Below are 23107 nucleotides of genomic sequence, written 5' to 3' on the forward strand. Positions count from 1 at the left end.
ACAACGAGCAGCACAGCCTCTGTATGAGCTGTAAAATATGACCCAGATTCACTGAGACAACGAGCAGCACAGCCTCTGTATGCGCTGTAAAATATGACCCAGATTCACTGAGACAACGAGCAGCACAGCCTCTGTATGAGCTGTAAAATATGACCCAGATTCACTGAGAGACAACGAGCAGCACAGCCTCTGTATGAGCTGTAAAATATGACCCAGCTTCACTGAGAGACAACGAGCAGCACAGCCTCTGTATGAGCTGTAAAATATGACCCAGATTCACTGAGAGACAACGAGCAGCACAGCCTCTGTATGAGCTGTAAAATATGACCCAGATTCACTGAGAGACAACGAGCAGCACAGCACTACCCTACGGTCCCTTGTCAAAAGTAGTGCACTATAAAAGGAACAGAGAAAAAAGGCTGCTCTCTACTCAGTGGTTTGAACAACAACAACAATGCTATATTTGGAATCTGGGATTAACATCCGGAAGTCCTTGCAGCTATTTGCCTGACCATGGCTATCTATATATCCTGAGTAGCATTAGACCTTACTTCATAACTTCCTGAAATTATTCTCCTTCATAGGGATGTAGTTTTATGTCTCTTGAACACTTGGTATGTATAATAACAACCTGGTTAAATAGGTACGTAGAATAACAGCAGGTTTTCAACTACCAGTCTGGAAGGCCCAACAAATTGCCAACGACTTCAGTCACCAAAGTCATAGACTGTTCTCTCTGCTACCGCACGGCAAGCGGTACCGGAGAGCCAAGTCTAGGTCCAAAAGGCTCATTAACAGCTTCTACCCCCAAGCCATAAAACTGCTGAACAATTAATCAAATGGCCACCTGGACTATTTACATTGACACACCCCCCCATTTTGTTTTACACTGCTGCTACTCACTGTTTATTATCTACGCAGTCACTTTACCCACCCCTACCTACACGTACATATTACCTCGACTAACCTGGACCCCACACACTGACGCAGTACCTCCTGTATAAAGCCTCGGTATTGTTATTTTATTGTGTTACTAAATAAACTAAAAAGTAACTATTTTCTTAACTATTTTTGAACTGCACTGTTGGTTAAGGGCTCATAAGTAAGCATTTCATGGTAAGGTCTACAGTTGTTGTATTCGGCTCATCTGACAATTACAATTTCATTTATGAACAAAAGGTTTTCAACATAATCCAGGGAGAATCAGGAATGTCGTCTAGGCCCCTTGCTTTTTTCAATCTTTACTAACGACATGCCACTCTATGAACGCGGATGGCAACACTATACACATCATCTACTACAGCAACTGAACTGACTACAACACTCAACCAAGAGCTGCAGTTAGTTTCAGAGTGGGTGGCAAGAAATAAGTTAGTCCTAAATATTTCTAAAACTAAAAGCATTGTATTTGGGACCAATCATGCACTAAACCTCAACTAAATCTTGTAAAAAATAATGTGGGAATAACGTGACTAAATTGTTTGGCGTAACCCTGGATTGTAAACTATCATGGTCAAAACATATTTATACAACAGAGGATAAAATGGGGAGAAGTCTGTCTATAATAAAGCGCTGCTCTGCCTTCTTAACAACACTATCAACAAGGCAGGTCCTACAGGCCCTAGTTTCTACCTTCTTAACAACACTATCAACAAGGCAGGTCCTACAGGCCCTAGTTTCTACCTTCTTAACCGCACTATCAACAAGGCAGGTCCTACAGGCCCTAGTTTCTACCTTCTTAACAACACTATCAACAAGGCAGGTCCTACAGGCCCTAGTTTCTACCTTCTTAACAACACTATCAACAAGGCAGGTCCTACAGGCCCTAGTTTCTACCTTCTTAACAACACTATCAACAAGGCAGGTCCTACAGGCCCTAGTTTCTACCTTCTTAACAACACTATCAACAAGGCAGGTCCTACAGGCCCTAGTTTCTACCTTTTTAACAACACTATCAACAAGGCAGGTCCTACAGGCCCTAGTTTCTACCTTTTTAACAACACTATCAACAAGGCAGGTCCTACAGGCCCTAGTTTCTACCTTTTTAACAACACTATCAACAAGGCAGGTCCTACAGGTCCTAGTTTTGTCTCACCTGGACTACTGTTCAGTCATGTGGTCAGGTGCTACAAAGAGGGACTTGGGAAAATTGCCATTACCTCAGAACAGGGCAGCACGGCTGGCCCCTAAATGTACAGAGAGCTAACATTAATAATATGCATGTCAATCTCTCCAGGCTGAAAGTGGAGGAGAGATTGACTTCATCACTACTTGTATTGGTGAGAGGTATTGAATGCACAGAGCTGTCTGTCTAAACTACTGGCACACAGCTTGGACACCCATCCATACCCCACAAGACATGCCACCAGAGATCTGTTTAAACTACTGGTACACAGCTCAGACACCCATCCATACCCCACAAGACATGCCCCCAGAGGTCTCTTCACAGTCCCCAAGTCCAGAACAGACTATGGGAGGAGCACAGTACTACATAGAGCCATGACTACATGGAACTCTATTCCACATCAGGTAACTGATGCAGCAGTAGAATCAGATTTAAAAAACAGATAATACTCCTTATGGATCTGCGGGGACTGTGAAGTAACACAAACATAGACACAGACACAGACACATGCATACACACACACGATAACATAACAACCGAAATGTTGCTGGATCGAATCCCAGAGCTGACAAGGTAAAAATCTCGTTCTGCCCCTGAACAAGGCAGTTAACCCACTGTTCCCCCAGTAGGCTGTCATTGTCAATAAGAATTTGTTCTTAACTGACTTGCATAGTTAAATAAAAAGTTACATTTAAATACACACTATACACACACACGAATGCATGGATTTTGTGTTATAAATATGTGGTAGTAGAGTAGGGACCAGAGGGCACACAGGGTGTTGTGAATCTATTGTTTTTAAAGTGTATAACTGCCTTAATTTTGCTGGACCCCAGTAAGAGTAGCTGCTGCCTTGGCAGGAACTAATGGGGATCCATAATAAACCCCAGGAAGAGTAGCTGCTGCCTTTGCAGGAACTAATGGGGATCCATAATAAACCCCAGGAAGAGAAGCTGCTGCCTTGGCAGGAACTAAATGGGGATCCATAATAAACCCCAGGAAGAGTAGCTGCTGCCTTGGCAGGAACTAATGGGGATCCATAATAAACCCCAGGAAGAGTAGCTGCTGCCTTGGCAGGAACTAATGGGGATCCATAATAAACCCCAGGAAGAGTAGCTGCTGCCTTGGCAGGAACTAATGGGGATCCATAATAAACCCAAGGAAGAGTAGCTGCTGCCTTGGCAGGAACTAATGGGGATCCATAATAAACCCCAGGAAGAGTAGCTGCTGCCTTGGCAGGAACTAATGGGGATCCATAATAAACCCCAGGAAGAGTAGCTGCTGCCTTGACAGGAACTAATGGGGATCCATAATAAACCCCAGGAAGAGTAGCTGCTGCCTTGACAGGAACTAATGGGGATCCATAATAAACCCCAGGAAGAGTAGCTGCTGCCTTGACAGGAACTAATGGGGATCCATAATAAACCCCAGGAAGAGTAGCTGCTGCCTTGGCAGGAACTAATGGGGATCCATAATAAACCCCAGGAAGAGTAGCTGCTGCCTTGACAGGAACTAATGGGGATTCATAATAAACCCCAGGAAGAGTAGCTGCTGCCTTGGCAGGAACTAATGGGGATCCATAATAAACCCCAGGAAGAGTAGCTGCTGCCTTGGCAGGAACTAATGGGGATCCATAATAAACCCCAGGAAGAGTAGCTGCTGCCTTGGCAGGAACTAATGGGGATCCATAATAAACCCCAGGAAGAGTAGCTGCTGCCTTGACAGGAACTAATTGGGATCCATAATAAATACAATACAAACTACCAGTGTAGTTAAATAGCTAAGGGATAACACAGGAGTGAATGACAGATAAGTCACGCCGTGGAGTGAGGGAGGGACTAGGCAGTGTGGTCCCTACCATCGTTGGCTGACTTAGTGATGAGCTGACCACAGTCCATAACCCTCACATCAGCGTACGGCCTGCTGGCTCCGTCCGTCTTCAGACCTTCTATCCTCTTGATCACCTCAAAGCCTGAGATGACCAGGCCAAACACCACATGGACCCTGCAGGGAGGAGAAGGGGTCAGAGAGGGGTGGAGGGGTTAGGGACCACAGAGAGGTTAGACACTGACAATAATACAACAGGGAGAGGTTAGGGCCAACCAAGGTAGTTGGACTCATTCATTTTATTACTGCCAAGTAAACCTTCTCTGGAGCTGCAAGGTAGTGAGATAAGACATACCCATCGAGATGAGGTGCTGTCTTGGTGGTTCTGTTAGAGGAATCCAACCAGGGTTGGGTTACAGTCCAGTACGGCCCGGGCAGAGTTATGGAACACAGCGAGAAAGGAGGGAGAGAATGAGAGGACAGATCACGGAAACAAAACACAGGAACAACATGACCATTAATACACAGCATTCATCTGCAACACGTCTTTAAAAAATGTAATGACCAATTATACTGGGCTTAAAGGAAGAACTATAGTGGAAGTATTCTGCTATCAGGTGAGGACAGGTGTGTGTGTTGAGGTATTCTGCTATCAGGTGAGGACAGGTGTGTGTGTTGAGGTATTCTGCTATCAGGTGAGGACAGGTGTGTGTGTTGAGGTATTCTGCTATCAGGTGAGGACAGGTGTGTGTGTTGAGGTATTCTGCTATCAGGTGAGGACAGGTGTGTGTGTTGAGGTATTCTGTTATCAGATGAGAAAAGGTGTGTGTTGAGGTATTCTGTTTTCAGGTGAGAAAAGGTGTGTGTTGAGGTATTCTGCTATCAGGTGAGGACAGGTGTGTGTTGAGGTATTCTGCTATCAGGTGAGGACAGGTGTGTGTTGAGGTATTCTGTTATGAGGTGAGGACAGGTGTGTGTTGAGGTATTCTGTTATGAGGTGAGGACAGGTGTGTGTTGAGGTATTCTGTTATGAGGTGAGGACAGGTGTGTGTTGAGGTATTCTGTTATGAGGTGAGGACAGGTGTGTGTTGAGGTATTCTGTTATGAGGTGAGGACAGGTGTGTGTTGAGGTATTCTGTTATGAGGTGAGGACAGGTGTGTGTTGAGGTATTCTGTTATGAGGTGAGGACAGGTGTGTGTTGAGGTATTCTGTTATGAGGTGAGGACAGGTGTGTGTTGAGGTATTCTGTTATGAGGTGAGGACAGGTGTGTGTTGAGGTATTCTGTTATGAGGTGAGGACAGGTGTGTGTTGAGGTATTCTGTTATGAGGTGAGGACAGGTGTGTGTTGAGGTATTCTGCTATCAGGTGAGGACAGGTATGTGTTGAGGTATTCTGTTATGAGGAGAGGACAGGTGTGTGTTGAGGTATTCTGCTATCAGGTGAGGACAGGTGTGTGTTGAGGTATTCTGCTATCAGGTGAGGACAGGTGTGTATTGAGGTATTCTGCTATCAGGTGAGGACAGGTGTATATTGAGGTATTCTGTTATGAGGAGAGGACAGGTGTGTGTTGAGGTATTCTGCTATCAGGTGAGGACAGGTGTGTGTTGAGGTATTCTGCTATCAGGTGAGGACAGGTGTGTATTGAGGTATTCTGCTATCAGGTGAGGACAGGTGTGTATTGAGGTATTATGTTATGAGGTGAGGACAGGTGTGTATTGAGGTATTCTGCTGTCAGGTGAGGACAGGTGTGTGTTGAGGTATTCTGTTATGAGGAGAGGACAGGTGTGTGTTGAGGTATTCTGCTGTCAGGTGAGGACAGGTGTGTGTGTTGAGGTATTCTGTTATGAGGTGAGGACAGGACAGGTGTGTGTTGAGGTATTCTGTTATGAGGTGAGGACAGGTGTGTGTTGAGGTATTCTGCTATCAGGTGAGGACAGGTGTATATTGAGGTATTCTGTTATGAGGAGAGGACAGGTGTGTGTTGAGGTATTCTGTTATGAGGTGAGGACAGGTGTGTGTTGAGGTATTCTGCTATCAGGTGAGGACAGGTGTATATTGAGGTATTCTGTTATGAGGAGAGGACAGGTGTGTATTGAGGTATTCTGCTGTCAGGTGAGGACAGGTGTGTGTTGAGGTATTCTGTTATGAGGAGAGGACAGGTGTGTGTTGAGGTATTCTGCTATCAGGTGAGGACAGGTGTGTATTGAGGTATTCTGTTATGAGGTGAGGACAGGTGTGTATTGAGGTATTCTGCTGTCAGGTGAGGACAGGTGTGTGTTGAGGTATTCTGTTATGAGGAGAGGACAGGTGTGTGTTGAGGTATTCTGTTATGAGGAGAGGACAGGTGTGTGTTGAGGTATTCTGTTATGAGGTGAGGACAGGTGTGTGTTGAGGTATTCTGCTGTCAGGTGAGGACAGGTGTTTGTTGAGGTATTCTGGAGCCATGATCAACAGAACCTTCGGTGACAGCACAGTGATTGTCATGCTATACCATCATGACGACATGTCAAATGACTCACTGTGCTCAATGTCAGAAGTAGACAATACATGTTCACACTACAGTAATATATCATCTAGACGGATGTTCAAATGACTGCTGGCTGTTGTGTTGCTGCCCTGGTGCAGTAGAAAAGAGGCTGTGTTCATAGTGTACATTAAGTTACGGCCCTAGAAAATCCCTTTAATTTCTTTGCCTGATTCTATCTAGTTTTTCCCCAAATTCTGTTTCTTTGTTTAGTTTTTCCAGGTTTCCATTTTTCAAAAATGGTTCAGGTTTTCGCTCTCAAAAATCACACTTTTTATAATAGAAAAACAACCAAATGTGATGTTTTAAGTCCACAACCATGCTTAAACCACATCAGGAGACCCCTTTTGAGATCTGGGAAAAATTATTTAACTCAACTGCGCACCAGCCAGAGACCGAGTTTGCAAAACAAAATGGCCACTGGATTGAGGCAAATAATCATGATATTCTGCAAAGTAGGCATAGGTTACATTGTAGTTAACATTCAATTGAGAAGGTTTTTGGGAAAGTCATTACATTAGCATCATCGCTAACAGCTACTACAAAAAGTGGTAGACAAACGCGCACACAGACATTCCCGTGCTGTTGACTCTTCATGTTTTACGATAATCTGGGGAAAATGAATAACTTTTCTAATAAATTCGATGCATTTTTTTTTATATTGTTGAATTCCATTTTAATTGTCTGGATTCTGTGATTGCATCCGCATTCTCTGCAACATGGATTTTATAGGGCCCTACTAAGTTTAAAACAGACTAGTGAATGAGAGATAAAGACAGACAGACAGACAGTCAGGAGAAGAGAGGAGAGGAGAGAGAAACAGCCCCGGAGACATATTACCTTGGAAGAGCACGATGACTTTCTGCAAATTTTACACAAAAATGGCAAGAGAAACATTAACTTATTTGTGGGAAAAAATAAGGAATCCATGTTTGTCTATTTCTGTGCATTAAAGCACATCGACTGACTGAAGGGGAGAAGGGTTGTAAAATTCACACAACATGATGCCATTTTGCAGTGCTTAGATATGAATACACAAATAGACAGGCCTCTATTCTGCAGTGCTTAGCCCTGAAGTAACACATAGATAGACAGGCCTATATTTTGCAGTGCTTAGCCCTGGAAAAATACACAAATAGACAGGCCTCTATTCTGCAGTGCTTAGCCCTGACATAATACATACAGTTGAAGTCGGAAGTTTACATACACTTAGGTTGGAGTCATTAAAACTCGTTTTTTAACCACTCCACAAATTTCTTGTTAATAAACTATAGTTTTGGCAAGTCGGATAGGACATCTACTTTGTGCATGACACAAGTAATTTTTCCAGCAATTGTTTACAGACAGATTATTTCACTTATAATTCACTGTATCACAATTCCAGTGGGTCAGAAGTTTACATACACTAAGTTGACTGTGCCTTTAAACAGCTTGGAAAATTCCCGAAAATGATGTCATGGCATTAGAAGCTTCTAATAGGCTAATTGACATAATTTCAGTCAATTTGAGGTGTACCTGTGGATGTATTTCATGGCCTACTTTCATACTCAGTGCCTCTTTGCAAGACATCATGGGAAAATCAAAAGAAATCAGCCAAGACATCAGAAAAAAAATATGTAGACCTCCACAAGTCTGGTTCATCCTTGGGAGCAATTTTCAAACGCCTGAAGGTACCACATTCATCTGTACAAACAATAGTACGCAAGTATAAACACCATGGGACCACGCAGCCGTCATACCGCTCAGGAAGGAGACGCGTTCTGTCTCCTAGAGATGAACATACTTAGGTGTGAAAAGTGCAAATCAATCCCAGAACAACAGCAAAGGACCTTGTGAAGATGCTGGAGGAAACAGGTACAAAAGTATCTATAGCCACAGTGAAACGAGTCCTATATCGACATAACCTGAAAGGCCGCTCAGCAAGGAAGAAGCCACTGCTCCAAAACCACCATAAAAAAGCCAGACTACGGTTTGCAACTGCACTTGGGGACAAAGATCGTACTTTTTGGAGAAATGTCCTCTGGCCTGATGAAACAAAAATAGAACTGTTTGGCCATAATGACCACCGTTATGTTTCGAGGAAATGGGGGGTGCTTGCAAGCCGAAGAACACCATCCCAACTGTGAAGCACGGGGGTGGCAGCATCATGTTGTGGGGTTGCTTTGCTGCAGGAGGAACTGATGCACTTCACAAAATATATGGCATCAGGAGGATGGAAAATATGTGTGTGGATGTGGATATATTGAAGCAACATCTCAAGACATCAGTCAGGAAGTTAAAGCTTGGTCACAAATGGGTCTTCCAAATGGACAATGATCCCAAGCATACTTCCAAAGTAAAAATGTGGCAAAATGACTTAAAGACAACAAAGTCAAGGTATTGGAGTGGCCATCACAAAGCCCTGACCTCAATCCTATAGAAAATTTGTGGGCAGAACTGAAAAAAAAAGTGTGTACGTGCAAGGAGGCCTACAAACCTGACTCAGTTACACCAGCTCTGTCAGGAGGAATGGGCCAAAATTCACCCAACTTATTGTGGGAAGCTTGTGGAAGGCTACCCGAAACGTTTGACCCAAGTTAAACAATTTAAAGGCAATGCTACCAAATACTAATTAAGTGTATGTTAACTTCTGACCCACTGGGAATGTGATGAAATAAATTAAAGCTGAAATAAATGATTCTTTCTACTATTATTCTGACATTTCACATTCTTAAAATTAAGTGGTGATCCTAACTGACCTAAAACAGGGAATTTTTACTAGGATTAAATGTCAGGAATTGTGAAAAACTGAGTTTAAATGTATTTGGCTAAGGTGTATGTAAACTTCCATCTTCACCTGTATATAGACAGGCCTCTATCTGCAATGCTTAGCCCTGGCATAATACACAGACAGGCCTCAGATAAACATCAAAACAAATGAGCTGAACCTGAAATTAACCTCAGCTACAGAGGGACTTGCCATCTCATGTACAAACCTGTGTGGAAACCTAGCAACCAGAAAGCTTAGTAAATGTTATGACACTTTCATGAATTTCTACTCACATGAAGAATTGGGACCCGTTGGTGTGTTTGCCGCGGTTGGCCATGGACAACAGGAAAGCTCGGTCGTGTTTGAGAATAAAGTTCTCGTCTATTTGAGAGAGAGAGACAGGGACAATCTGTGAGATTTACAACTCTCACTGTCTATGGTGGAGGTGGTGAGAGAGAGGGATAGAGATGGAGAGGGAGTGAGAGGGACAGAGAGAGAAGGATGATAGAGGGCGAGAGAGGATGATAGAGGGCGAAAGAGAGGCAGAGGAGAGAGGGAGGATAGAAGAATGGATAAAGGGATAGAGAGAGAGGGGAAAAGAGGGATAGAGAGACAGGGATAGATAAAGGTATAGAGCGAGAGTCTATACCTAATAATGTGAGAGTCAGGGATGTATAGAGAGGGTTAGAGGGATGTATAGAGAGGGATAGACAGAGGGTGAGAGCAAGAGAGAGAGCGAAGGACAGAGAGCGAGAGAGACAGCGAGAGGGACGGACAGAGAGCAAGCGAGGGGGAGAGCGAGAGAGCAAGCGAGGGGGAGAGCGAGAGGGAGAGAGCGAGAGAGACAGCGAGAGAGAGACAGCGAGAGAGACAGCGAGAGAGACAGCGAGAGAGACAGCGAGAGGGACGGACAGAGAGCGCGCGAGAGGGACGGACAGCGAGAGAGACAGCGAGAGGGACGGACAGCGAGAGAGACAGCGAGAGGGACGGACAGCGAGAGAGACAGCGAGCGCGACAGCGAGAGGGACGGACAGCGAGCGCGACAGCGAGAGGGACGGACAGCGAGAGAGACAGCGAGCGCGACAGCGAGAGGGACGGACAGCGAGCGCGACAGCGACGGACAGCGAGCGCGACAGCGAGAGGGACGGACAGCGAGCGCGACGGACAGCGAGCGCGACAGCGAGAGGGACGGACAGCGAGCGCGACAGCGAGAGGGACGGACAGAGAGCGCGACTGCGAGAGGGGACAGAGAGCGCGACTGCGAGAGGGGACAGAGAGCGCGACTGCGAGAGGGGACAGAGAGAGCGCGAGGGGACAGAGAGAGCGCGAGGGGACAGAGAGAGCGCGAGGGGACAGAGAGAGCGCGAGAGGGGACAGAGAGAGCGAGAGGGGACAGAGAGCGCGAGAGGGGACAGAGAGAGAGCGAGAGGGGACAGAGAGAGAGCGAGAGGGGACAGAGAGCGCGAGAGGGGACAGAGAGCGCGAGAGGGGACAGAGAGCGCGAGAGGGGACAGAGAGCGCGAGAGGGGACAGAGAGCGCGAGAGGGGACAGAGAGCGCGAGAGGGGACAGAGAGCGAGAGGGGACAGAGAGAGAGCGAGAGAGGACAGAGAGAGAGCGAGAGAGGACAGAGAGAGCGAGAGAGGACAGAGAGAGCGAGAGAGGACAGAGAGAGCGAGAGGGGACAGAGAGAGCGAGAGGGGACAGAGAGAGCGAGAGGGGACAGAGAGAGCGAGAGGGGACAGAGAGAGCGAGAGGGGACAGAGAGCGCGAGAGGGGACAGAGAGCGCGAGAGGGGACAGAGAGCGCGAGAGGGGACAGAGAGCGCGAGAGGGGACAGAGAGCGCGAGGGGACAGAGAGAGCGAGAGGGGACAGAGAGAGCGAGAGGGGACAGAGAGAGCGAGAGAGAAAGAGTGAGAGAGAGAGAAAGGGATAGGGAGAGAGAGAAAGAGAGAGAGAGGGATAGATAGAGAGAAAGAGAGAACGAGAGAGAAAGAGAGAGAGGGAGAAAGAGAGAGAGAGGGATAGAGAGAAAGAGAGAGAGAGGGATAGAGAGAGAGAGAGAGGGATAGAGAGAAAGAGAGGGAGAGAAAGAGAGGGAGAGAAAGGGATAGAGAGAGAAAGAGAGAGAAAGAGAGAGGGATAGAGAGAAAGAGAGAGGGATAGAGAGAAAGAGAGAGGGATAGAGAGAAAGAGAGAGGGATAGAGAGAAAGAGAGAGGGATAGAGAGAAAGAGAGAGGGATAGAGAGAAAGAGAGAGGGATAGAGAGAAAGAGTGCGAGATCATGTGTCCTCCCAGTATAGGACTGACAGATCAATAACCTGAGATAGAATAGAGGTTCTAATAATGTGATCAATAAAACAATCACCCCTCACCTCCAGGCTGCTACACCCCTCACCTCCAGGCTGCTACACCCGTCAACTTTGTTAACATACATTAAATCTCCCAGCCCCCCTACCGCCGCTCTGCTCCCCGCCCCCCTACCGCCGCTCTGCTCCCCGCCCCCCCTACCGCCACTCTGCTCCCCGCCCCCCTACCGCCGCTCTGCTCCCCGCCCCCCTACCGCCGCTCTGCTCCCCGCCCCCCTACCGCCGCTCCGCTCCCCCTACCGCCGCTCTGCTCCCCGCCCCCCTACCGCCGCTCTGCTCCCCCTACCACCGCTCTGCTCCCAGCCCCCCTACCGCCGCTCTGCTCCCCGCCCCCCTACCACCGCTCTGCTCCCCCTACCGCCGCTCTGCTCCCAGCCCCCCTACCGCCGCTCTGCTCCCAGCCCCCCTACCACCGCTCTGCTCCCAGCCCCCCTACCACCGCTCTGCTCCCAGCCCCCCTACCACCGCTCTGCTCCCAGCCCCCCTACCACCGCTCTGCTCCCCCTACCGCCGCTCTGCTCCCAGCCCCCCTACCACCGCTCTGCTCCCAGCCCCCCTACCACCGCTCTGCTCCCAGCCCCCCTACCACCGCTCTGCTCCCAGCCCCCCTACCACCGCTCTGCTCCCAGCCCCCCTACCACCGCTTTGCTCCCAGCCCCCCTACCACCGCTCTGCTCCCAGCCCCCCTACCACCGCTCTGCTCCCAGCCCCCCTACCACCGCTCTGCTCACTACCCTACCTGGAAAAGCTATTAACAGTGACACGGCTTGAGTGGCTACAGCTAACAGGAATTGAAAGGTAGAAACCCCTGGAGACGGACACCATCAACTGGCTGGCTGGTTGACTGACTAACTGGCTGGCTGGTTGACTGACTAACTGGCTGACTAGTTGACTGACTAACTGGCTGGCTGGTTGACTGACTAACTGGCTGGCTGGTTGACTGACTAACTGGCTGGCTGGTTGACTGACTAACTGGCTGGCTGGTTGACTGACTAACTGGCTGGCTGGTTGACTGACTGACTAGCTGACTGGTTGACTGACTAACTGGCTGGCTGGTTGACTGGCTAACTGGCTGGCTGGTTGACTGACTAACTGGCTGGCTGGCTGGTTGACTGACTAACTGGCTTGCTGACTGGCTGGCTGGCTGGCTGGTTGACTGACTAACTGGCTGGCTGGTTGACTGACTAACTGGCTTGCTGACTGGCTGGCTGGCTGGTTGACTGACTAACTGGCTTGCTGACTGGCTAGCTCAGGGGTTCCCAAACTGTTTATTAACTCTGGGACACACCTGGGGAGGGGTCCGTTTCCCCAGGACCCACCAGAAAAACCTAACTCAGACCACAGCAAGTTTTTTTTGAAGTACTAAATAAAAATCTTGATCCCAAACATTTATATTCTCATCAATATGTGATAAGCTTTAATGGCAAATTTTAAGTAAATTACTAGAAAATAGCAATTTATTAATGGACAACAGATTTTGTTCCAAATAGTTCAAATTCATTGTATTAGCCTATAGCTATCATTGACAGGCCTATAGTAATTATTGATGTACACTAAACAAAAATATAAAACACAACATGTAAAGTGTTGGTCCCATGTTTCATGAGCTGAAATAAGATCCCAGAAATATTCCATATGCACAAAAAGCGTATTTCTCTGAAATTCTGTGTACAAATTTGTTTACATCCCCGTTAGTGAGCATTTCTCCTTTGCCAAGATAATCTATCCACCTAAAAGGTGGCATATCAATAAACTGATTAAAACAGCATGATCATTACACAGATGAACCTTGTGCTGGGGACATAAGGCCACACAACACAATGGCACAGATGTCTCAAGTTGAGGGACGTGCAATCTGCAGGAATGACCACCAGAGCTGTTGCCAGAGAATTTGTCAGTACGTCCAACCGACCTCACAACCGCAGACCACGTGTCTGGCGTCTTGTGGGTGAGCGGTTTGTTCACAACGTTGGCATCAGCAGAGTGCCCCATGGTGGCAGTGGGGTTATGGTATGGGCCCCATGGTGGCAGTGGGGTTATGGTATGGGCCCCATGGTGGCAGTGGGGTTATGGTATGGGCCCCATGGTGGCAGTGGGGTTATGGTATGGGCCCCATGGTGGCAGTGGGGTTATGGTATGGGCAGGCATAAGCTGCTGACAATGAACACAATTGCATTTTAAAATTGACGGCAATATGAATGTTCAGAAAGGTCCATTGTGAGGCCCATTTCTTTTAAGGTATCTGTGACCAACAGATGCATATCTGTATTCCCAGTCATGTGAAATCCATAGATTAGGGCTTAATGAATTTATTTAAATCTACTGATTTCCTCATATGAACTGTAAATCTTGCATGTTGCGTTTATATTTTTGTTCAGTATAGTATCAAGATACATTATCATTGATAGGGCTATAGTAATTATTGATCTAGTATTAATATACATTATCATTGATAGGGCTATAGTAATTACTGATGTAGTATTAGTATACATTATCATTGATAGGGCTATAGTAATTATTGATCTGGTATCAATATACATTATCATTGATAGGGCTATAGTAATTATTGATCTAGTATCAATATACATTATCATTGATAGGGCTATAGTAATTCTTGATCTAGTATCAATATACATTATCATTGATAGGGCTATAGTAATTCTTGATCTTGTATCAATATACATTATCATTGATAGGGCTATAGTAATTCTTGATCTAGTATTAAAATACATTATCATTGATAGGGCTATAGTAATTATTGATCTAGTATTAATATACACTACCGATCAAAAGTTTTAGAACACCTACTCAATTCCAGGGTTTCTCTCTATTTTTTACATTGTAGAATAATAGTGTAGACATCAAAACTATGAAATAACACATATGGAATCATGTAGTAACCAAAGAAAGTGTTAAACAAGTCTAAATATATTATATATTTGAGATTTTTCAAATAGCCACCCCTTGCCTTGATGACAGCTTTGCACACTCTTGGCATTCTCTCAACCAGCTTCATCAAATCAATCAAATGTATAAAGCCCTTCTTACATCAGCTGATATCTCAAAGTGCTGTACAGAAACCCAGCCTAAAACCCCAAACAGCAAGCAATGCAGGTGTAGAAGCACGGTGGCTAGGAAAAACTCCCTAGAAAGGCCAAAACCTAGGAAGAAACCTAGAGAGGAATCAGGCTATGAGGGGTGGCCAGTCCTCTTCTGGCTGTGCCGGGTGGAGATTATAACAGAACATGGCCAAGATGTTCAAATGTTCATAGATGACCAGCATTGTCAAATAATAATAATCACAGTAGTTGTCGAGGGTGCAACAGGTCAGCACCTCAGGAGTAAAGAGAGAAAGAAAGAGAGAGAGAATTAGTGAGCGCATACTTAAATTCACACAGGACACCGGATAAGACAGGAGAAATACTCCAGATATAACAGACTGACCCTAGCCCCCCGACACATAAACTACTACAGCATAAACACTGGAGGCTGAGACAGGAGGGGTCAGGAGACACTGTGGCCCCATCCGATGTTACCCCCGGACAGGGCCAAACAGGAAGGATATAACCCCACCCACTTTGCCAAAGCACAGCCCCCACACCACTGGAGGGAAATCTTCAACCACCAACTTACCACCCTGAGACAAGTATAGCCCACAAAGATCTCCCCCACAGCATAACCCAAGGGGGGGGGGGGCGCCAACCCAGACAGGAAGACCACGTCAGTGACTCAACCCACTCAAGTGACGCACCCCTCCTAGGGACGGCATGGAAGAGCACCAGAAAGCCAGTGACTCAGCCACTGTAATAGGGTTAGAGGCAGAGAATCCCAGTGGAGAGAGGGGAACCGGCCAGGCAGAGAGAGCAAGGGGTAGTCACCTAGAATGCATTTCAATTAACAGGTGTGCCTTCTTAAAAGTTCATTTGTGGAATTTAATGCGTTTCAGCCAATCATCTGTGTTGTGACAAGGTAGGGGGGTATACAGAAGATAGCCCTATTTGGTAAAAAAACAAGTTCATATTATGGCAAGAACAGCTCAAATAAGCAAAGAGAAACGACAGTCCATCATTACTTTAAGACATGAAGGTCAGTCAATATGGAAAATTTAAAGAACTTTGAAAGTTTCTTTAAGTGCAGTCGCAAAAACCATCAAGCATTATGATGAAACTGGCTCTCATGAGGACCACCACAGGAATGGAAGACCCAGAGTTACCTCTGCTGCATAGGAAAAGTTCATTAGTCACCAGCCTCAGAAATTGCAGACCAAATAAATACTTGAGTTCAAGTAACAGACACATCTCAACATCAACTGTTCAGAGACTGAAATCAGGCCTTCATGATCGAATTGCTGCAAAGAAACCACTACTAAAGGACACCAATAATAAGAAGAGACTTCCTTGGGCCAAGAAACACAAACAATGGACATTAGACCGGTGGAAATTTGTCCTTTGGTCTGATGAGTCCAAATGTGAGATTTTTGGTTCCAACCGCCGTATCTTTGTGAGACGCGGTGTGGGTAAACGGATGATCTCTGCATGTGTGGTTCCCACCGTAAAGCATGGAGGAGGAGGTGTTATGGTGTGGGGTGCTTTGCTGGTGACACTGTCTGTGATTTATTTACAATTCAAGGCACACTTAACCAGCATGGCTACCACAGCATTCTGCAGCGATACGCCATCCCATCTGGTTTGGGTTCAGTGGGACTATCATTTGTTTTTCAACAGGACAATGACCCAACACACCTCCAGGCTGTGTAAGGGATATTTGACCAAGGAGAGTGATGGAGTGCTGCATCAGATGACCTGGCCTCCACAATCACCCGACCTCAACCCAATTGAGATGGTTTGGGATGAGTTGGACAGCAGAGTGAAGGAAAAGCATTCCAGGTGAAGCTGGTTGAGAGAATACCAAGAGTGTGCAAAGTTGTCAAAGCAAAGGGTGGCTACATTGAAGAATTTCAAATATATTTTGATTTGTTTAACACTTTTTTGGTGACTACATGATTCCATGTGTGTTATTTCATAGTGTTGATGTCTTCACAATTATTCTACAATTAAGAAAATAGTAAAAATAAAGAAAAACCCTTGAATGAGTAGGTGTACTAAAACTTTTGACTGGTAGTGTACATTATCATTGATAGGCCTATAGTAATTATTGATCTAGTATCAATATACATCATCATTGATATAGACTTATTGTAATTTTTGCTATAGTATCGATTTATATATTTTTTAAAGCAGGTTCAATATTAAAAAGTGCCTTCCCCAAACTGTTTCCAAAGTTGGAAGCACAGAATCATCTAGAATGTCATTGTATGGTGTAGCGTTAAGGTTTCCCTTCACTGGAACTAAGGGGCCTAGCCAGAACCATGAACAACAGCCCCTACCAATTTAGGTGGATGCACATTATCTTTGAAGGCCTTTGTGTCCTGCTAGAGTTTTAGCTGCAGATCTCTGTCGGCAGAGGGTGCAATCAACAGCTCCTCCTCTCCCAGCATGACTGTTGAATGGGTTCAGTCACACTCCTCATCTGGTACATCAGGAAAGTAGTCCTCAAACTTCCCGATGAGCGAATTTAGGTGGATGCACACCATCTTTGATCACCAGGTTGGTCAATGACAGAAACATGTCTCACATCTCTCTCAACTCAGGTCCGCCACAGCTTGAACTGGCCTTGAAAGGCAAATATTTCATCCTTGAATGTGAGGCTGGATAAGGTGCCATCATTAAGGTCGTTGAGGTGCCTGAAGGTAACAGCCAGGTAGCTTTGCGTACCACTTGCTGTCTGAGAGGTGGAGCGAGGACCTGGAGTCAACCAAGAATTTGCATACTTCCTCGCGCAGCAAGGTAAACCACTTGACCCGTGATAGTCACCTGACCTCGGAGTGGAGAAGGAGGTGCTGGTGTTTGATCTCATCTCCCCACACAGCACAGTGAACAGACTGCTGCTCACTACCCCAACCTTGATGGCATTACTTCCTCTCCCTGCATATTCCTGGTGCTTGGACTCCCTCTCCCTGCATATGCCTGGTGCTTGGACTCCCTCTCCCTGCATATGCCTGGTGCTTGGACTCCCTCTCCCTGCATATTCCTGGTGCTTGGACAACAGATACCTTTTCAGTTTGGATGGCTTCACACACTCCTTAGCTAGCATTTCCAAACATAGCAGGCATTTTGGGGCCTGCGGTTCTCAGGTCCACAGGTCACCAAGCCAAAATGAAGGTATAACTCGTCATATTTCCGACTTGAGGAATACCATTTGGGGGCCGGGTCCAGGGTTGAGCCAACATTTCCCACCAAATCATTTGTCTCTCCACATTTTTGGTTTGGATTTTGATAATGTTTCTTGCCGTCAGAGTTAGCTGCCTGTGCGCTAGCTAAGCGTTAACTAACGCTATGTTTATAGCTCCCCCGTTTGGAGAACCGCCAACAGTGCACGCCACTGATTCCCAATAAATCTCACCCCTAACACAGGGGTTTATTGATAAACATTTCTTCCAAATAAAATCAAAGTTTATTCGTCATGTGCACAGCAGGTGTAAAAGGTACAGTGAAATGCTCAATTTTATCAAACGTGGAGATTTTATATATACACACACACACACACACACACACACACACACACACACACAAACACAGTGCCAGTCAAAAGTTCACACACCTACTCATTCAAGGGTTTTTCTTTATTTTTACATTGTAGAATAATAGAAGACATCAGAGCTATGATAACACATACGGAATCATGTAGTAACCAAAAAAGTGTTACATTTTATATTTGAGATTCTTCAAAGCAGCCAACCTTTGACTTGATGACAGCTTTACACACACTTGGCATTCTCTCAACCAGCGTCATGAGGAATGCTTTTCCAAACAGTCTTGAAGGAGTTCCCACATATGCTGAGCACTTGTTGGCTTCTTTTCCTTCACTCTGCGGTCCAACTCATCCCAAACCATCTCAATTGGGTTGAGGTCAGGTGATTGTGGAGGCCAGATCATCTGATGCAGCACTCCATCACTCTCCTTGGTCAAATAGCCCTTACACAGTCTGGAGGTGTGTTTTGGGTCATTGTCCTATTGAAAAACAAATGATTGTGGGACTAAGCCAAAACCAGATGGGATGGCGTATCGCTGCAGAATGCTGTGGTAGCCATGCTGGTTAAGTGTGCCTTGAATTCTAAATAAATCAAACAGTGTCACCAGCAAATCACCATCACACCACCTCCTCCATGCTTCACGGTGGGAACTACACATGCAGGGATCATCCGTTCACCTACTCTGTGTCTCACAAAGACATGGCGGTTCGAAGCAAAATTCTAAAATTTGGACTCATCAGACCAAAGGACAGATTTCCACTGGTCTAACGTCAATTGCTCGTGTTTCTTGGCAAAAGCAAGTCTCTTCTTCTTATTGGTGTCCTTAAGAAGTGGTTTCTTTGCAGTAATTCGACCATGAAGGCCTGATTCACACTGTCTCCCCTGAACAGTTGATGTTGAGATGTGTGTTACTTGAACTCTGTGAAGCATTGTTTGGGCTGCAATCTGAGGTGCAGTTAAGTTCATTAGAGTTATCAAATAAAACCATTTGCCACATGCGCCGAATACAACAAGTGTAGACTTCACCGTGAAATGCTTACTTACAAGCCCTTAACCAACAGTGCAGTTCAACGAAGAAAATACTTACCAAGCAGGCTAAAATAAAAAGCAGTAAAAAAAGTAACAATAAGAATAACGAGGCTATATACAGGGGGCACTGGTACCGAGTCAGTGTGCAGGGGTACAGGCTAGTTGAGGTAATCTGTACATGTAGGTGGGGGCGAAGTGACTATGCATAGGTAACAAACAAACAGCGAGTAGCAGCAATGTACGGGGGGGGGGGGGGGGTCAATGTAAATTTTCCGGTGACGATTCCCATGAATTGTTCAGCAGTTTAATGGCTTGGGGGTGGAAGCTGTTGAGGAGCCTTTTGGTCCTAGACTTGGCGGTCCGGTACCGCTTGCCGTGCGGTAGCAGAGAAAACAGTCTATAACTTGGGTGACTGGAGTCTGACAATTTTATGGGCTTTCCTCTGACACCACCTATTGTATAGGTCGGTATGGCAGGAAGCTTGGCCCAAGTGATGTACTGGGCCGTTCGCACTACCCTCTGTAGCGCCTTACGGTCAGATGCCGAGCTGTTGCCATACCAGGCGGTGATGCAACCGGTCAGGATGCTCTCGATGGTGCAGCTGTAGAACCTATTGAGGATCTGGGGACCCATGCCAAATCTTTTCAGTCTCCTGAGGGGGAATAGGATTTGTCGTGCCTTCTTCACGACTGTCTTGGTATGTTTGAACCATGATACTTCGTTAGTCATGTGGCCACCAAGGAACTCTCGACCCGCTCCACTACAGCCCCGTCGATGTTAATGGGGGCCTGTTTGCCCGCCTTTTCCTGTAGTCCACGATCATCTCCTTTGTCTTGCTCACATTGAGGGAGAGGTTGTTGTCCTGGCACCACACTGCCAGTTCTCTGACCTCCTCCCTATAGGCTGTCTCATCATTGTCGGTGATCAGGCCTACCACTGTTGTGTCGTCAGCAAACTTAATGGTGTTGGAGTCGTGTCTGGCCACGCAGTCGTGGGTGAACAGGGCAAACTGGAGGGGACTAAATACACACCCTTGAGGGGCCCCAGTGTTAAGGATTAGCGTGGCAAACATGTTGTTGCCTACACTTACCATCTGGGGTGGCACGTCAGGAAGTCCAGGATCCAGTTGCAGAGGGAGGTGTTTAGTCCCAGAGTCCTTAGCTTAGTGATGAGCTTCGTGGGCACTATGGTGTTGAATGCTGAGCTGTAGTCAATGAACAGCATTCTCACATATGTGTTCCTTTTGTCCAGGTGAGAAAAGACAGTGTGGAGTGTGATTGCGTCATCTGTGGATCTGTTGGGGCAGTATGCGAATTGGAGTGGGTCTATGGTGTCCGGGAGGATGCTGTTGAGGTGAGCCATGACAAGCCTTCCAAAGCACTTCATGGCTACCGTGAGTGCCACAGGGCGGTAATCATTTAGGCAGGTTACCTTCGCTTCCTTGGGCACAGGGACTATGGTGGTCTGCTTGAAAAATGTAGGTATTACAAACTCGGTCAGGGAGAGATTGAAAATGTCAGTGGTCCTCGCATGCTTTGAGTACACGTCCTTGTAATACGTCTGGCCCAGCGGCTTTGTGAATGTTGACCTGTTTAAAGGTTTAGTTCACATCGGCTACCAAGAGCGTTATCACACAGTCATCACGAGCAGCTGATGATCTCGTGCATGCTTCAGTGTTGCTTGCCTCGAAGCGAGCATAAAAGGCCTTTACCTCGTCTGGTAGGCTCGCGTCACTGGGCAGCTCGCGTCTGGGTTTCCCTTTGTAGTCCATAATAGTTTTCAAGCCCTGCCACATCTGACGAGCGTCAGAGCCGGTGTAGTAGGATTCAATCTTAATCCTGTATTGACGCTTTGCTTGTTTGATGGTTCATCTGAGGGCTTTGCGGGATTTTTTATAAGCGTCCGGATTAGCCTCCCTCTCCTTGAAAGTGGCAGCTCTAGCCTTTAGCTCGATGTGGATGTTGCCTGTAATCCATGGCTTCTGGTTGGGATATGTACGTACAGTCACTGTGGGGATGACATCATCGATGCACTTATTGTTGAAGCCAATGACAGATGTGGTGTATTCCTCAATATCATTGGATGAATCCCAGAACATATTCCAGTCTGTGCAGCAGAACAGTCCTGTAGCTTAGCATCCGCGTCATCTGACCACTTCCATATTGAGCGAGTCACTGGTACTTCCTGCTTTAGTTTTTGCTTGTAAGCAGGAATCAGGAGGATAGAATTATGGTCAGATGGTCAGATTTGCCAAATGGAGGGCAGGGGAGAGCTTTGTATGCATCTCTGTGTGTGAAGTAAAGGTGGTCTAGGATATTTTTTACCAAAAACTTGTTAAAACTGATGTAAGTTTGCCTGCATTAAAGTCCCCGGCCACTAGGAGCGCCGCTTCTGGATGAGAATTTTCTTCTTTGCTTATGGCCTTATAGAGTTGGTTGAGAGCGGTCTTAGTGCCAGCTTCACTTTGTGGTGGTAAATAGATGGCTACAAATAATACAGATGAGAACTCTTGGTAGATAGTGTGGTCTACAGCTTATCATAAAGATACACACCCCCACCCCTCGTCTTAGAGGTAGCGTCTCTGTTCTGCCGGTGCATGGAAAATCCCGCCAGCTCTATATTGTCCATTTCTTCGTTCAGCCACGTCTCGGTGAAACATAAGATGTTGCAGTTTTTAATGTCCCGTTGGTAGGATAATCGCAATATTAGGTCATCAATTTTATTTTCTAACGATTGCACGTTAGCAAGAAGAATGGAAGGCAGTGGGAGTTCTCGCTCGTCTCCGGATTCTCAGAAGGATCTGCGATCTGCGTCCCCTTTCCCGCCATTTTTTCTGAACCCAAAAGGCGTGGATCTGGGCCTGCTCCAGTTAAAGCAGGATATCCTTCTCGTCGGACTCGTTAAAGGAAAAAGTTTATTCCAGTCCGTGGTGAGTAATCGCTTTTCTGATGTCCAGAAGTTCTATTCGGTTATAAGAGAGGGTAGCAGCAACATTATGTACACAATAAGCTAAAAAATAAGTTCCACAAAATGCCCCAAAATTTGAATTGCACAATTGGTTGGGAGAATGTAAAACGTCAGCCATGGTCTTCGGCGCCATCTTTCATCTCTGCAGCAGAGGTAACTCTGGGTCTTCCTTCCTGTGGCAGTCCTCATGAGAGCCAGTTTCATCATAGCACTTGATGATTTTTGCAACTGAACTTGAAGAAATGTTCAAAGTTCTTGAAATTTTCCAGATTGACTGACCTTCATGTCTTAAATTAATGATGGACTGTCGTTTTCTCTTTGCTTATTTGAGCTGTTCTTGCCATAATATGGACGTGGTCTTTTACCAAATAGGGCCACCTTCTGTATACCACCCCTACCTTGTCACAACACCACTGATTGGCTGAAACACATTAAGGAGGAAAGAAATTCCACAAATTAACTTTTAACAAGGCATATCTGTTCATTTAAATGCATTCCAGGTGACTACCTCAAGAAGCTGGTTGAGAGAATGCCAAGAGTGTGCAAAGCCGTCATCAAGGCAAAGGGTGGCTACTTTCAAGAATCTCAAATATAAAATAGATTGATTTGTTTAACACTTTCTGGTTACTACATGATTCTGTGTGTTACTTCATAGTTTTAATGTCTTCACTATCATTCTACATTGTAGAAAATAGTACAATTAAGAAAACCCTGGAATGAGTAGGTGTGTCCAAACTTTTGACTGGTACTATCTATATATACAGTATACATCAAATCCCGCAACACACCTGGACCCTCGTTGTGGGTTTGGGAACCACTGGGCTAGCTGGCTGACTGACTGACAGACTGGCTGGCTGGCTGGCTGACTGACCTTGGCAGACATCTTGTATTGAGCTGGGGGAGGTGGAGTGGTACAGGTTGA

The 23107-nt window shown here is 46.1% G+C and overlaps 1 protein-coding gene and 2 long non-coding RNA genes across 4 annotated transcripts in view; 2 read left to right on the top strand and 1 right to left on the bottom strand.

Moving 5' to 3' along the window:
• LOC115183965 (NK-tumor recognition protein) overlaps positions 1 to 23107 on the bottom strand; it is a gene marked incomplete at its 5' end in the record, with an annotated part of 68958 nt that overhangs the window by 20576 nt on the left and 25275 nt on the right. For both annotated transcript variants that reach the window (XM_029744951.1, XM_029744950.1), the window contains 3 exon segments: positions 3984 to 4129; positions 4308 to 4337; positions 9521 to 9608. In XM_029744951.1, coding sequence (XP_029600811.1) covers positions 3984 to 4129; positions 4308 to 4337; positions 9521 to 9608 — 264 coding nt within the window.
• On the top strand, positions 4439 to 5895 carry LOC115183967 (uncharacterized). The gene is made up of 3 exons (XR_003874139.1): positions 4439 to 4579; positions 4775 to 4811; positions 5855 to 5895. It is a non-coding gene; the product is annotated as an uncharacterized LOC115183967 (long non-coding RNA).
• LOC115183968 (uncharacterized) lies at positions 5342 to 5789 on the top strand. The gene is made up of 3 exons (XR_003874140.1): positions 5342 to 5479; positions 5515 to 5553; positions 5737 to 5789. It is a non-coding gene; the product is annotated as an uncharacterized LOC115183968 (long non-coding RNA).

Source organism: Salmo trutta, unplaced genomic scaffold, assembly GCF_901001165.1.
Source record: "Salmo trutta unplaced genomic scaffold, fSalTru1.1, whole genome shotgun sequence".
Classification (NCBI taxonomy): Eukaryota; Metazoa; Chordata; class Actinopteri; order Salmoniformes; family Salmonidae; genus Salmo; species Salmo trutta.